The sequence below is a fragment of the Gekko japonicus genome, unplaced genomic scaffold (genome assembly GCF_001447785.1).
Source record: "Gekko japonicus isolate JY-2015 unplaced genomic scaffold, Gekko_japonicus_V1.1 scaffold6477, whole genome shotgun sequence".
Classification (NCBI taxonomy): domain Eukaryota; kingdom Metazoa; phylum Chordata; class Lepidosauria; order Squamata; family Gekkonidae; genus Gekko; species Gekko japonicus.
Genome location: NW_015175050.1, coordinates 5,571 through 19,856, shown reverse-complemented (window position 1 = coordinate 19,856; position 14,286 = coordinate 5,571). Strand labels below are relative to the sequence as shown.

Genomic DNA, 14,286 nt, shown 5'->3' with positions numbered 1-14,286 from the left:
AATACCCACCCACATGCAAAAACAAAACTGAAACTTTTTTATTTTCTTCTGACAATCGCACCTCCTAAAGGAAGAAATGCATCTTGTTCTTGCATTGGAGAGTTCAGTTTGTAACCTAGGACTTACTTGTCCTCAGTGCACAGAAATCACATCAATCTGATACCATATATATATATATTAGAAATGATTTGGAAAATATTTGAACACCTGGTCTTAAAATATTTTATCCATCATGTTAAAATAAAATGTTCCATAATCAAAAAAGGTTTTAGGAAAAAAACTGGGGGAAAATCAGTTTCCCCCTGAATTTTTCCGTTTTTCCCCCGGGCCGTCAGATCTCTAGTACTAACCATGACCCTGCTTAGCTTCCGAGATCTGACCAGATCCGACTAGCCTGGGCCATCCAGGTCAGGGCAAAAGGCATTCAGGAATGCGAAAGGCATTTTTCCTGAAGCCTTTTTTGTTTTTTTTTTCCAAAAAATTGGAAAAAGAAAAGAAAAAAAATTGATTGTGGAACGTTTTATTTTAACATGATGAGTAAAATATTTTAAGACAAGGTGTTCAAACATTTTCCAAATCATTTCTAAAAAATACGTATGGTATCAGATTGATCTAATTTCTGTGCACTGAGGACAAGCAAGTCCTAGGTTACCAACTGAACTCTCCAATGCAAGAACAAGATGCATTTTGCTTTTGCCATTGCTTGCCTCTGCGTAGCAACCCTGGGCTTCCTTCGTGGTCTCCCATCCAAATACTACCCAGGGCTCACCCTGCTCAGCTTCTGAGATCTGATGAGATTGTGCGTCAGGGCAAAAGGCATCCAGAGGGGATCTACCACGGCCTGCCTCTGCGTAGCAACCTTGGTGGTCTCCCGTTCTAGTACTAACCAGGGCTGACCCCACTTAGCTTTTGAGATCGGAGGAGATCAAGCTACTCTGGGCTGTCTAGGTCACGGCGTCATACTTTTTACCTGCAGGGAACTCCCTCAGCGTTGCTGTGAAAGCTTTGCTTCTGTCCCTGAATCCCTGTCGCTCGCTTCACACGGCATTCTTGAAAGGCCATGTGGACACTGGCGAGAGCCAGTTTGGTGTGGTGGTTAAGGGCGCGGACTCTGATCTGGGAGAACCGGGTTTGATTCCCCACTCCTCCACTTGCACCTGCTGATGTGACCTTGGGTCAGTCACAAGCTCTGGCACAGCTGTCCTTGAAAAAGAGCAGTTTCTGTCAGAGTTCTCTCAGCCCCACCGACCTCACAGAGTGCCTGTTGTGGGGAGGGGAAGGGAAAGGAGTTTGTGAGCCGCTCTGAGACACCTTTGGGTAGTGAAGGGCCAGAGGGTATAAATCCAAACTACTACTACTACTCCTCCTCCTCTTCTTCTCCTTCTCCTCCTCCTCCTCCTCCTCCTTCTTCCTCTTGCCTCATTTAAGAGAGCATGCTACACAAGAACCTGAGCAGTCTCTGCTGTGGCCCCCCAACCTTGTGAAAGAGCCTTCCTGAAAAGGTCAGGGACCCCCCCCCCCCCAAACACGTCTGTCTTTTCACACAATCTACAAAACCAAAATGCTGAGGAGGGCATTTTATAACGTGATATTAGACCCGTAGTATAATTGAAGCAGTTCGGAGGAAGCATTTATAAGGGAATAAGATTGTCGCCTTCTGCAGTGATGGTTGTCGGCATCCCCTTGCTTTTACTGCATCGTTTTCTTCCTTTTTAACCCCATTTCTGCATTTATGGTGTGCCACGCCTCAGAGAAGTTCTTGCTTGCATTTTCTGATTCCATAATTCTAGTCCCGTTGCATTATCGGAGGCCTGATGCTGTCGCACTGACTTGTTTTTAATGTTCTGTAGTCCGAAAGAGTGAAATAAAAAACACATGAACATCACAACTGGATTGTTGTGGGGATAAAATGGAGGACAGAAAAATGATGCACGTCGCTTTGCAGAGAAAAGCAGGGTATAAGTGATGTCGCTTTCCGGGACGTTTGTCTGCTGCTGCTGATTGGCTCTTCAAGGAGCCTCTCCCTGTTTGGGCTTCGCTGGTGCACAGTTTGATTGCTAGATCCAGGTGGGGCAGCCATGTTGGTCTGAATCCGCAGAACAAAGTTCGAGTCCAGTGTCACCTCCTGTAAGGGAAACAAAGTTTGATTCTGGGTAGGAGCTTTGTGTGTGTGCGTGTGCAGAATGAAACTCCTACAAGTTAATGACTCAGCCCGACCCCACCTTCCTGAGTAGATACAAATTACCTGCCTACCATTTTTCTTCTCACCATGACACAGAGAGCGCTCCATCTTTATATGTTATACCTCTGAGGATGCCAGTCACAGCTGCTGGCGAAATGTCAGGTCCTACCATGCCAAGAGAACGGCCAGACAGCCTGGGAAAATCTGCAAGGACTAAAGAATTAAACTCTGTTGGTCTTAAAGGTGCCACTGGACTCAAACTTTGTTCTGTTTAATTATTATTTATTATTAATTTACCTCGTCTATACCCGGCCTTTCCCACCAGCGGGGAACCAGTGCAGCTTCTGCCATTCCCCTCTCCTCCATTTTATCCTCAAAACAACCCTGCTAGGTAGGTTAGGCGGAGAGTATGTGACAGGCCCGAGGTCACCCAGCAAACTTCAGCGGCAGAGTGTCCCAGGTCCTAGTCCAACACTCTTATCATGGCACCGCGCTCTCCAGAGTGGTTTTTGTGTGCATTGAGGGGCTTGTGAACAGTGTTCCCCCTAAGCTGAGTTAGTGTGAGCCAGCTCACTGGTTTTTAGCCTCCAGCTCACACATTTCTGTCTTGGCTCAGGAAGGTTGGGGCTCCAGAGCAAACTAATTCATGCAGTAGCCAAATCACTCACTCACAATTTTAATGCCAGTAGCTCACAAAGTAGAATTTCTGCTCACAAGACTCCACGGCTTAGAGGGAGCATAGCTTGAGAATGAACCGCGTGGCTTGGGGGTGGTGGTAGACAGGTGGTCTGCTGGTCGTTCTAGCATCCTCTGGCTAACCAATATGATGTGTTTTCCCCTCTCTCTCTCGTGAAGACGCTTGAGCGCTCGTATCTGCTGAAGATAAATTCCAAAGGTAAGTGCTGTGTCTGGTCGTTTTCTCAGTATGTAAGGAGGACATGTCCTGGCTTTGAGGGTTTTAAGAAGGGTTGACTTGTTGGCTTGAGGAATTGGTTGGATGGGCGGGGGGAGATATATATAAATGTCTGGGCTTCCTACCGACGGGGTCAGGTCTCTGAAAACTTTTGCCGATCAGGTCTTTGGGGGTGTGGCCGTGCCTGAGTGGTAAGAGCATCTAGCTTTGTATGTAGGAGAAGCCAGGTTCAGTCTCTTCTGCTCACAAGACTCCATGGCTTAGAGGGAACATTGCTTGTGAATGAACCGCGTGGCTTGGGGGGTGGTAGACAGGGGGTCTGCTGGTCGTCCTGGCGTGCTCTGGCTAACCCATACGATGTGTTTTCCAAGGGATCAGGTAGTCAGTGGTGCAAAAAAACTTGTGCTTGAGGCCCTGGAGGGCCGCTGCCAGTCAGAGCCAGGCAATAGCGACACCGAGGGACTGATGGCCTGACTCAGCAGAAGGGAGGTTCGCGTGTTCGTGTGTGGGAAATCTTCTGCTTCGTGGGGTGTGAGAGACATGGAATTGGTTGGATGGGCGGGGGGAGATATATATAAATGTCTGGGCTTCCTACTGATGGGGTCAGGTCTCTGAAAACTTTTGCTGATCAGGTCTTTGGAGGTGGGGCCGTGCCTGAGTGGTAAGAACATCTGGCTGTGTATGTAGGAGGTGCCAGGTTCAGTCTTTGGTAGCATCTCTAGTTAAAGGGATCAGGTAGTCAGTGGTGCAAAAAACTTGTGCCTTTTAGCTGGAGAAGCGGGTGGAGTTTGCCAGTTTGGTGTCGTGGTTAAGTGTGTGGGCTGTATCATCTGGGAGAACCAGGTTTGATTCCCCACTCCTCCACTTGCAGCTGCTGGATGACCTTGGGCAAGCCATAGTTCTGATAAGAGCTGTCCTTGAAAAAGAGCAGTTTCTGTCAGAGCTCTCTCAGTCCCACCGACCTCACAGGGTGTCTGCTGTGGGGAGGGGAAGGGAAAGGAGTTTGTGAGCCGCTCTGAGGCTCCTTTGGGTAGTGAAGGGCCATGGGGTATGAATCCAATCTCCTCCTCCTCCTCCAAAACACTAATAATCCCCAGGGTTATATCCTTCGAGATATCTTTCAAGCCTGTTCTCTGCACACTGATATATCTCAGCCGAGACAATTCTATTTAAGCTTGTTGCTCTGTGATGGGATTTTTTTTTAATCTCCTGAAATAGTCCTCTTTATCAGCTGAGAGAGTTCTCTGCAGGTTCTTGTTTCTGAATCCCTTTAATCGGAAGACTTGTCTCCAGAAATGTTCCAGATATAAAACTGGAAGGTTTAGGCACCAAAGTGTAACACGGGAGTTCTCTCTCCCGAAAGTCAGACTTCTTCCTCCCTCTCTCTGGCCTCCAGTGGCTGAGCGGCCCCAGCACATGCTGATGCGGGTGTCGGTGGGGATCCACAAGAAGGACATCGATGCTGCCATTGAAACCTACAACCTCCTGTCTGAGAAGTGGTTCACTCACGCCTCTCCCACGCTCTTCAACTCCGGCACCAACCGCCCCCAGCTGTCCAGGTAGGGTCAGCTGGCATCCTCACTGCAGGGAAGAAACCGCGGTGGAGGAGTGTAATGATTCCTTGTTTTTGTGTGGCCGTGTCTCTTTAAAAGTTTGGTTGCATGACAGTGGTAGATAGACTAGAGTGGTTGAGAGAGGCAATTGTGGTATGATTGGTGGTTGACAGAGAGGCGGAGGGGTTTTGGAAGTGAAAATGAGTGGATGAGTATGTATGTCAGTCAGGTTTTACAGTTACAGGTTTGACAGTTGATAAGTTGAGTTAGTTCTGTGGGTGATGGGGGAGAGAAGCAGTCCTGTGTGGAAAACGTTAGTTCTGTGTTAAAGCAGTTAAGAACAGCTGAGGTTGTTCTGAAAGAAAGGATAAGAGATCTGAGGGCTAAGTTTAGGAAAACGTGAAGTTTAAGTGAAGAAATGTTATAGTAAAGTCTGGGGTTTATAACAGACTGGAAAGAGACAGTGAACCTGTATGGCATTGAGATAAACCAGTGATACAAAGTTACCTGAAAAGATCCCTGTCGGTAAGGGAGAAGATTGTGTGATACACCAAGCAATTGTTCATTATTTACACATTACTAGTTACATTGTTCTACCCTCTTAGTTATGATTTATTTCAATAAATCCTCTTTCATTCAAGTATACCAGCTCTGAAATAAATACTTCCTCAGGACCACATAGTTCCTCGTAAGCCTTGAACTCGGTCTACCAAAATAGTAAGAGCAACAGTAAAGTATAAAGGTTTGGAAATCCTTAAAATTTCCTGGTCGTCACAAGGAGCTTCCCTCTGCTTGGTCTGGGCCTCCCTGAAGAGTGTGTCTTCCAGAAAGGCCAGTTTGGTGTAGTAGTTAAGTGCGCGGACTCTAATCTGGGAGAACCGAGTTTGATTCCCCCACTCCTCCGCTTGCACCTGCTGGCGTAAGCCGTAGTTCTGTCAGGGCTTGAAAAAGAGCAGTTTCTGTCAAGAGCTCTCTCAGCCCTGCCTATCTCACAGGGTGTCTGTCTGTTGTGGGGAGGGGAAGGGAAAGGAGTTTGTCAGCCGCTCTGAGACTCCCTTGGGTAGTGAAGGGCGGGGGGGTATGAATCCAATCTCTTCTTCTTCCTCCTCCTCCTCCTCTTCTGCTGTTCATTCTGTGAACTTTTCGTTCCTTTCCATCCAGCTGTTTTCTGCTCTGCATGAAGGACGACAGCATCGAAGGGATCTACGACACACTGAAGCACTGCGCGCTCATCTCCAAGTCCGCCGGTGGAATCGGCGTTGCGGTGAGCGGCATCCGAGCCACCGGCAGCTACATCGCCGGGGTGAGTTCACGGCTGGGGTAGTCGGCACCGAAGCCAGTGGCGGCTTTTCAAAGGTTTCGGCTGCTGCTTCTGCCACTCGTTGTATGTGAAGCAGGCTCCGCGTCAGAAAAGAGACGGTCTTTTTGGCGAGGGTTTGGGCACCTGCCTCTGTAGGGCAGTTGTAGACGTCCTGTGCCCCAGTGGTGTCCTCCTCTCTTTCAGACGAACGGGAACTCGAATGGGCTCGTGCCGATGCTGAGGGTGTACAATAACACAGCTCGCTACGTGGACCAGGGGGGGAACAAGGTATGCCGGGGCTTCTTTCCAGACACAGTCCGCCGCCTCGGGGCAGCGAGAGCTCTTCCAGTTTTAACTCCTTGGGGCTGCCGCTCTGGTCTTTTACTTATTTATTTTATTGTTCAAGTTACACCCCGCCCACCCTGCAAAGCAGACTCAGGGCGGCTTACATTTGTTACATGCAGGGCTTTTTTTTGTAGAAAAAGCCCAGCAGGAACGCATTAGCATAATAGGCCACACCCAACAGCAGAAATTAATTTGCTCATTAGGACACACCCCTGACAGCACAGCTCATTAGCACATTAGGCCGCACCCCCATGTTACCAGAAGTGTGCTCATCCAGCCACACCCACCTTTTGCTTGTTATTCTGTTTACCTTGTTTGTGGTCAAAACCCAGGGTCTTTTTTTGTAGCAGGAACTCCTTTCCATGTTAGGCCACACACCCCTAATGTAGCCAGTCCTGATGAGTTTCTGCTGTTGGGTGTGGCCTATTCTGCTAATGAGTTCCTGCTGGGCGTGGCCAACTCGGGAGCCAGCTGGAACTCCAATCTTGTGCGTTCCTGCACCAAAATAGCCCTGATTACATGTAAATCTTGGCTTCCTTTGCTCTGCCAGAGACCGGGGGCCTTTGCCATCTACCTGGAGCCCTGGCATTTCGACATCTTTGAGTTCCTCGACCTGAAGAAAAACACCGGGAAGGAGGAGCAGCGTGCCCGGGACCTCTTCTACGCCCTCTGGATCCCGGATCTTTTCATGAACCGCGTGGAGACCAACCAGGTGGGGAGCTGAGCTTCTACCGCAGGAACGTGCCAGGAGTGGGCTTCTCTGGTGTGGAGTTTCAGGCAGGTCGATCTGCAGAAGCAGAACTGGGATTTTAATGTGTGCCATCTGTTGGTTGCCCCTGGCCCGAAAGATGCCCATGTAGAAGAGAAGAAGAAGAGATTGGATTCATAGCCCTTCCTTACCCGAAGGAGTCTCAGAGTGGCTTACAAACTCCTTTCCCTTCCCCTCCCCACAACAGACACCCCCTGTGAGGTAGGTAGGGCTGAGAGAGCTCTTTCGAGGACTGCTCCTGAGAGAACAGCTCTGAGAGAACTGGTGATGGACCCAAAGTCACACCAGCAACTGCATGTGGAGGAGTGGGGAATCAAACCTGGTTCTCCCAGATTAGAGTCTGCGCTCCGAGAAGAAGAGATTGGATTTATACCCCGCCTGTCACTACCCGAAGGAGTCTCAGAGCGGCTTACAAACTCCTTTCCCTTCCCCTCCCCACCACAGACACCCCCTGTGAGGTAGGTAGGGCTGAGAGAGCTCTTTCGAGGACTGCCCGTGAGAGGAACAGCTCTGGGAGAACTTGTGACTGGTCCAAGGTCACACCGGCAGCTGCATCTGGAGGAGAAGTAGGGAATCAAACCCGGTTCTCCCAGGTTAGAGCCCACGCTCCTAACCGCTACACCAAACTGGCCCTTTTTTGATCCTAGCCCCAGCCTACTGGAACACGCTCCCGATTGGGATCAAGGGCCCCGCGAGACCCCTGTTTCAGTTCCGCAGGGCCTGTTAAACGGAGCTGTTCCGCCAGGCCTTTGGCTGAGGCAGGGGGCCTCTACCAGCTGGCCTCCCTCCTGTGGCGACATGAGGCCATCATGGCTCGGTAGCAGCCAATTCCATTGCACTGCCCACTTTAAATACTTTAAATTTTAAACTGGTCTTATTGCATTTGTTTAGCTTGTTTTTATTTATTGTTGTGAGCTTCCCTGAGCCCATTTACCGGAAGGGCAGGATATAAATAGAAATAATAAATAAATTGAAAGGTGCAGTTTTTCTGTCAAGCTGAATCCACAAGCTGGATGCCACCGGCCAGTGTTCCCTCTAAGCTGAGTTAGTGTCAGCTATGTCAGTTTTTTAAGCCTCCGGCTCACACATTTTTGTCTTAGCTCAGGTGCACCTGTGTTTTGTCTGATGTTCTGCCTGGTTCCCATGGACTGGGCGCGCAACCGTTTCTTTAGCCCGCCAGCGGGAATGCCATTCATTGGATCTGGATCTGTTTGAACTTCCTTTATTATGCTTGACCTAACTGTGTATCCCCAGTTCTAACAAAGAACGTGTTTGAGTATGTCTTCAACGCTTTGAAATAAATTTTGCTTTTCTTGAAAACGTGGATTTATTCTCGATGCTTGGGGATCCAACACTTGTTTGCATTTATTGTTGTGAGCTTCCCTGAGCCCGTTTACGGGAAGGGCGGGATATAAATTGAAATAATAAATAAACACCAGCCCGTGTTCCCTCTAAGCTGAGTTAGTGTGAGCTCTGCTACTGGCATTAAAGTGTGGGTGAGCAGTTTGGCTACTGCATTAATTAATTTGCTCTGGAGCCCTCCTCCCTGAGCTAAGACAGAAATGTGTGAGCTGGAAGCTAAAAAACTGAGCTAGCTCACAGTAACTCAGCTTAGAGGGAACACTGGTTATGGGATAAAACTGTTTTCCACTGTTCTTTATTAATTTTATTTCTAATGGAATTATGGTCCTGTTGTTGTTGATCAGCACTTGTAGTTTATAAGAAACAAATAACAAGAAAACTTCAGTCAGTCTTGAGTCAAGCCACAGGGCTTCTGATTTTGTTATGGTGAGGAAGGGGAGATGGTTCTTTGCCAGTAAGTGAAGGATTTCTCCAGCCTTAAACATTTATGTTTAAAGAGCCCTCGGGCGCAAGTAGCATTTCACCCCTCTGAGGAAATAAAGTGGTCTGGGTGCTCTTCAGATATACATGCAGGTGTGAACTGTGACTTCAGATGCCACTGTTTTAGTAAACAAACTGGCTAGAATGGCTACACTCTAGACCTAATTCACCATTTAGACTAAATACCCCCCTGCCCCCATGCTTCACACTCATATCTCACTACTGGGGTTGCCAATTCTGGATTAGGAAACCCCCGGAGACTTGGGAGCAGTGCCTGCGGAGAGTAGAGTTTGGGGAGGGGCAGGATTGCCACAGGGTCCACCCTCAAAAGCTGCTGTTCTTCCAGGGGAACTGATCTCTGTAGTTTGAAGATGTAAGACCTGTAACTCTACTTGCCACAAATGCAGGAGGCCTCATGCTGTCCTTCCTGACCATTGTTCCGCCTCCTTATAGGAACTCTTATTGCTTTTTTTAAAATTACCAGATGTGTCATTTCTCCTACATCTGCAGTTGCTATCAATACAATTGATAGCAGTTTGGTGTAGTGGTTAAGTGCGCGGACTCCCCACTCCTCCACTTGCACCTGCTGATGTGACCTTGGGTCAGTCGCAAGCTCTGGCACAGCTGTCCTTGAAAAAGAGTTCTCTTAGCCCCACCCACCTCACAAGGTGTCTGTTGTGGGGTGGGGAAGGGAAAGGAGTTTGTGAGCCGCTCTGAGAAACCTTTGGGTAGTGAAGGGCCATGGGGTATAAATCCAATCTCTTCTTCTCTCTTCTTCGTAGGGGGTGTAGTGGTTAAAGCGTGGTCTGTTTAGTTGTTAAAGCATGGTCCGTCTTTGGAGGTGAGCCGTCTCTTGGGTCCAAGTGAAATTCCAGTCAAAGCATTCTCCAGCATGTAATAGTTATTGATTTATTTATAGTCTGCGCCTCTCTCACTGGGAATCCAGGCAGATTCCCCAGAGTAATATTAAGAATAATATTAGCCATGGTAACAGTAAGGTGACAACACAGGGATAGAATTGCTCTCTGTGTTCTGTGACTTGGTATTTCATGATATGGAAGATACGGTTGAGTGCAAAGACACCCTGTGGGGGAATTGCATCCTTCACTGGTTCTGCTCCCTGATGCAAACAGGAGAGCAGTTAGTCTTTGGGAAGTGGCATCATGTGGCTGTGACCTGTGCCACGGACGGACGGAGTCCTAAGGGGCTGCCCTTGCTCAGCTTCCATCCTTCTCTTCTAGGACTGGTCTCTGATGTGTCCCAACGAATGCCCGGGCCTAGATGAAGTCTGGGGAGAGGAGTTCGAGAAACTCTACGAGAGGTATGAGAAAATAGCCCAGGAACAGAGTTTGAGGAGCTGATTCTCTGCCACTATGTTGAATCTAAACAACCCTTGACAGACGTCCACAAAGTTAATTTTCAAAAGTGCCCTCCTTTTCACTCCCTATATTCTGAGGGGGTGATTGCAGCTTGTTAAATCGGAGCGGGTAGGGAACTTGACGGAGAATGTGAATGGCACTTGCTGTTTGTGCAGGCGTGCGGGAAGTTGGTACGGGAGGTGCTTGACCAACTGGAACTGGGCCCAAAGACAGCTCTTCAGACCAGCCAGTTTGCACTGCAAACTTAAACCAATTCTAGCTGTTGCTCCCCCCCCAAGTATCCATGAGGCATGAAGAATCTGTGACCGGATCCTCAGTTCGTGCATGACAGTGTATCTCGAGGGTTGTTCGGTCAGAGGAGCCATTGCGGCTACAGGCACCTTTGCAGTGCTGGTGATTGTGGCCTTCTCTGGCTATGGAGCAGTCCTCTCAACATGGGGCCTCTGCCTGTCCTTCCTTCAGAAGAAAACCAAAAAAGAAGGGGAACCAGCGTACATGAAATGGTACAAAGCACAAAAAACCGCTGGCTACAGATAAAAATGTATAAAAATACAGTCATATAACTATGTAAAGCCAAGGTGTTCTTGCAAGAAACAGCAGTAACACAGAGAAGTAAAGTCCCAAAAATTTCACTGTATCTCCTGTTGTATTGTAATTCCATAGTCCAACTTGACATACATTCCTCATAGAGTGGACTCATATAGTTCCTATGATGGAACCCATGATCCTTTATGACTGAATAAACTGGCTTCTGTATTTGCTTCTACTGAGATTGGGTCCCCACTGTAGCCTATTGGTTTTGAAAAAGAATTATTCGAAACGCGGCATCTTGCATACGGACCTACATGTCTCTATGGTTTATGGATTTCACGATTATATGGATTTTCCAGGAACTATATGTCCACTCTATGAACTCGGCATTAAATATTGCTTTTATGCATTTTTGTTTATTTTTAGCCAGCAGTTTTCTGTGCTTTGTACCGTGCCCTTCCTTGAGAGCAGACAGCACCAGGTGCCCTTTCTCGTGCCCCTGGTTGGCAAACGGGAACGAGAAGTCCTCCTTTCCAGAGACACAACGGCCACGTGTTCCTTGTGTGTTGCAGCTACGAGAAGCGGGGCCGCGTGCGCAAGGTGGTGAAAGCCCAGCAGCTGTGGTACGCCATCATCGAGTCCCAGACGGAGACGGGGACCCCGTACATGCTCTACAAGGACTCCTGCAACCGGAAGAGCAACCAGCAGAACCTGGGGACCATCAAATGCAGCAACCTGTGCACCGAGATCGTGGAGTACACCAGCAAGGACGAGGTAGGCACGGGCAGGTGGGGAGGGTCTGCTCCGATCCGTGATTAAATGCCGTTTCAGAGGGTGGCCACATGGGTCGGCAGTAGAAGATCTCAGTTCAAGTCCCGTAGCTCCTCAGAGATCAACAAGATTTCCAGGGAAGGAGCTTTTGAGAGTCGAAGCTTCCTTTGTGGAGATTAGTCTCTGTGGCAGAACGTGCCCGCTCTGTGACACGGTGGCCAAAAATACCAGGTGCCGTCAGGAGGCCCAGCAGTGGGGCCAGAACTCCAGAAGCCCTCCCACTGTTGACCCTCCCCCCAAGCACCGAGAAGACAGAGCATCCCTTGCCCCAGACCGAGAGCCCCTGTCTATACCTTGTGGCCACTGATGGACCTCTGCTCCGTATGCTTATCCAATCCCATCTTGAAGCCGTCCATGCTTGTAGCCGCCACCACCTCCTGTGGCAGTGGATTCTTTCTCTCTTTTTCATCTGTTGTGATTGTATTCCCCCCCCCATGCCATTTTCAGTAGGTCAGATGCTCTGTATGAACCTGCTTGCTTTTACCATTGACTTTTGTTTCCCCATCTCTGCGCTTTCCAGGTTGCGGTTTGTAACTTGGCTTCCATAGCCCTGAATATGTATGTCACCCCAGAGCACACTTACGACTTCAAGAAGCTGGCGGAAGTCACCGGGGTCATCGTTCGAAATTTGAATAAGATCATTGACATCAATTACTACCCTGTGCCGGAGGTAGGAAGAAAGGAGTCCGGGACTGGTGTGTGTGTGTGGGGGGGGGGGGTGTACAGTAATCATAAGAACACAAGAGAGAAGCCAATGTTGGATCAGGCCAGTGGCCCATCTAGTCCAACACTCCCCAAGCACCAAGAAAACAGAGCATCCCTTGCCCCAGACTGAGAGTTCCTATCTATACCTTCTGGCTAAGAGCCACAGATGGACCTCTGCTCCATAAGAACATAAGAGAAGCCCATGTTGGATCAGGCCAAGGGCCCATCCAGTCCAACACTCTGTGACACACAGTGGCCAAAAATGCCAGGTGCCCTCAGGAGGTCCAGCAGTGGGGCCAGGACACTAGGAGCCCCCCCACTGTTGCCCCCACACCCCCAAGCACCAAGAATACAGAGCATCGCCTGCCCCAGCTGTAAGAATATAAGAGAAGCCCATGTTGGATCAGGCCAAGGGCCCATCCAGTCCAACACTCTGTGACACACAGTGGCCAAAAATGCCAGGTGCCCTCAGGAGGTCCACCAGTGGGGCCAGGACACTAGAAGCCCTCCCACTGTTGACCTCCCCCCCAAGCACCAAGAAGACTGAGCATCGCCTGCCCCAGCTGTAAGAACATAAGAGAAGCCAATGCTGGATTAGGCCAATGGCCCCTCCAGTCCCACACTCTGTGTCACACAGTGGCCAGAAATACCAGGTGCCCTCAGGAGGTCCACCAGTGGGACCAGAACTTCAGAAGTCCCCAAAACGCCAAGAAAACAGAGCATCACTGCCCCAGACAGTGTTCCCCCTGTACCTCGTGGCTAAGAGCCACTGATGGACCTCTGCTCCAGATGTTTATCCAATCCTCTCTTGATGCTCTCTATGCTTGTAGCCGCTGCCACTTCTTTTGCCAGTGCATTCCACATCTTAATGACTCTTTGAGTGAAGGACTTCTTTTGATCTGTCCTAAGCCTAGTGCTCCTTCACTTAATTGAGTGCCCACGAGTCCTCGTCTTGCGAGGAAGGGAGAAAAGCCCTTCACTGGGGCTGAGGAGTTGCCGGAAGGCCGCAGGTTGCCAGCTTGGCTAAGGCAATGATATTGCTCTGGATCTCAGAGACCGTGGTGCAGGTTGCTGCTCACCTGGTTTCTCTGTGTGAAAACAAAGAGCCTTCTATTTCCAGTCCCACCAGTCAGTGACAGTTTGGGGAATATGGCTGCTGGCAGAAAGGGGGGGCTTCCCTGGTCTTGACCGGAGGAGGAGGATGAAATGCTGTTTGCTTCAAGAAAGGGGTGGAAAGGAGTGAGCAAGTGACGGGTGCCTGAGCCGAGAGTTGGGGTTTTGATTTGGAGGGGCTGGGTCAGCTGACTTTAAATGAAACTGGCCTGCATTGCAGAGCTGGGATGCAATCCCCCCCCCATCTCTAGAAATTCATTAAGAGGGTGATTGGGCTTGGGCAAATGAGATTTGTTTTAACTCTTTAGCTAGCCTCACTTAGCACCCAGAGGTCTAGGAGTCCTCCGCCGCCTTGCTTTAACGTTGTAAAATTTCTGGAAATTTTGAAGCTCGGAAAAAAACCGGAAATTTTTGGAAAAATTGAAAAAGATGCTAGATTAGCACTTCTTTTTTCTTTTCCAGATTGAAAGTCATTCTGTTGCTTTAGGAACATAAAATATGACTACGGACATTTTTACTTGGCATGGCATTATCAACACTAGCCTATTAAAAATATAGTGTATCCAAACAATTATTACAAACAGAATACCCACCGACATGCACAAACAAAACTGAAACCTTTTTCTTTTATTTTGACAGTAGCACCTCCTAGAGGAAGAAATGCATCTTGTTCTTGCATTGGAGAGTTCAGTTTGTAACCTAGGACTTGCTTGTCCTCAGTGCACAGAAATTAGATCAATCTGAAATTATTTGGAAAATATTTGAACACCTTGTCTTAAAATATTTTATTTATCATGTTAAAATAAAACATTCCATAATCAAT

At 48.7% G+C, this 14,286-nt stretch overlaps 1 protein-coding gene across 1 annotated transcript in view; it reads left to right on the top strand.

Annotated features, from left to right (window-relative positions):
* Positions 1-14,286, top strand: part of RRM1 (ribonucleotide reductase catalytic subunit M1) — a gene marked incomplete at its 3' end in the record, with an annotated part of 28,217 nt that overhangs the window by 8,591 nt on the left and 5,340 nt on the right. The window contains exons 5-12 of the mRNA XM_015425204.1: positions 3,038-3,077; positions 4,492-4,654; positions 5,810-5,951; positions 6,153-6,236; positions 6,844-7,005; positions 10,146-10,225; positions 11,387-11,588; positions 12,166-12,315. Of these exons, the coding sequence (XP_015280690.1) occupies positions 3,038-3,077; positions 4,492-4,654; positions 5,810-5,951; positions 6,153-6,236; positions 6,844-7,005; positions 10,146-10,225; positions 11,387-11,588; positions 12,166-12,315 (1,023 nt within the window). The remainder of the gene's footprint in view (positions 1-3,037; positions 3,078-4,491; positions 4,655-5,809; positions 5,952-6,152; positions 6,237-6,843; positions 7,006-10,145; positions 10,226-11,386; positions 11,589-12,165; positions 12,316-14,286) is intronic.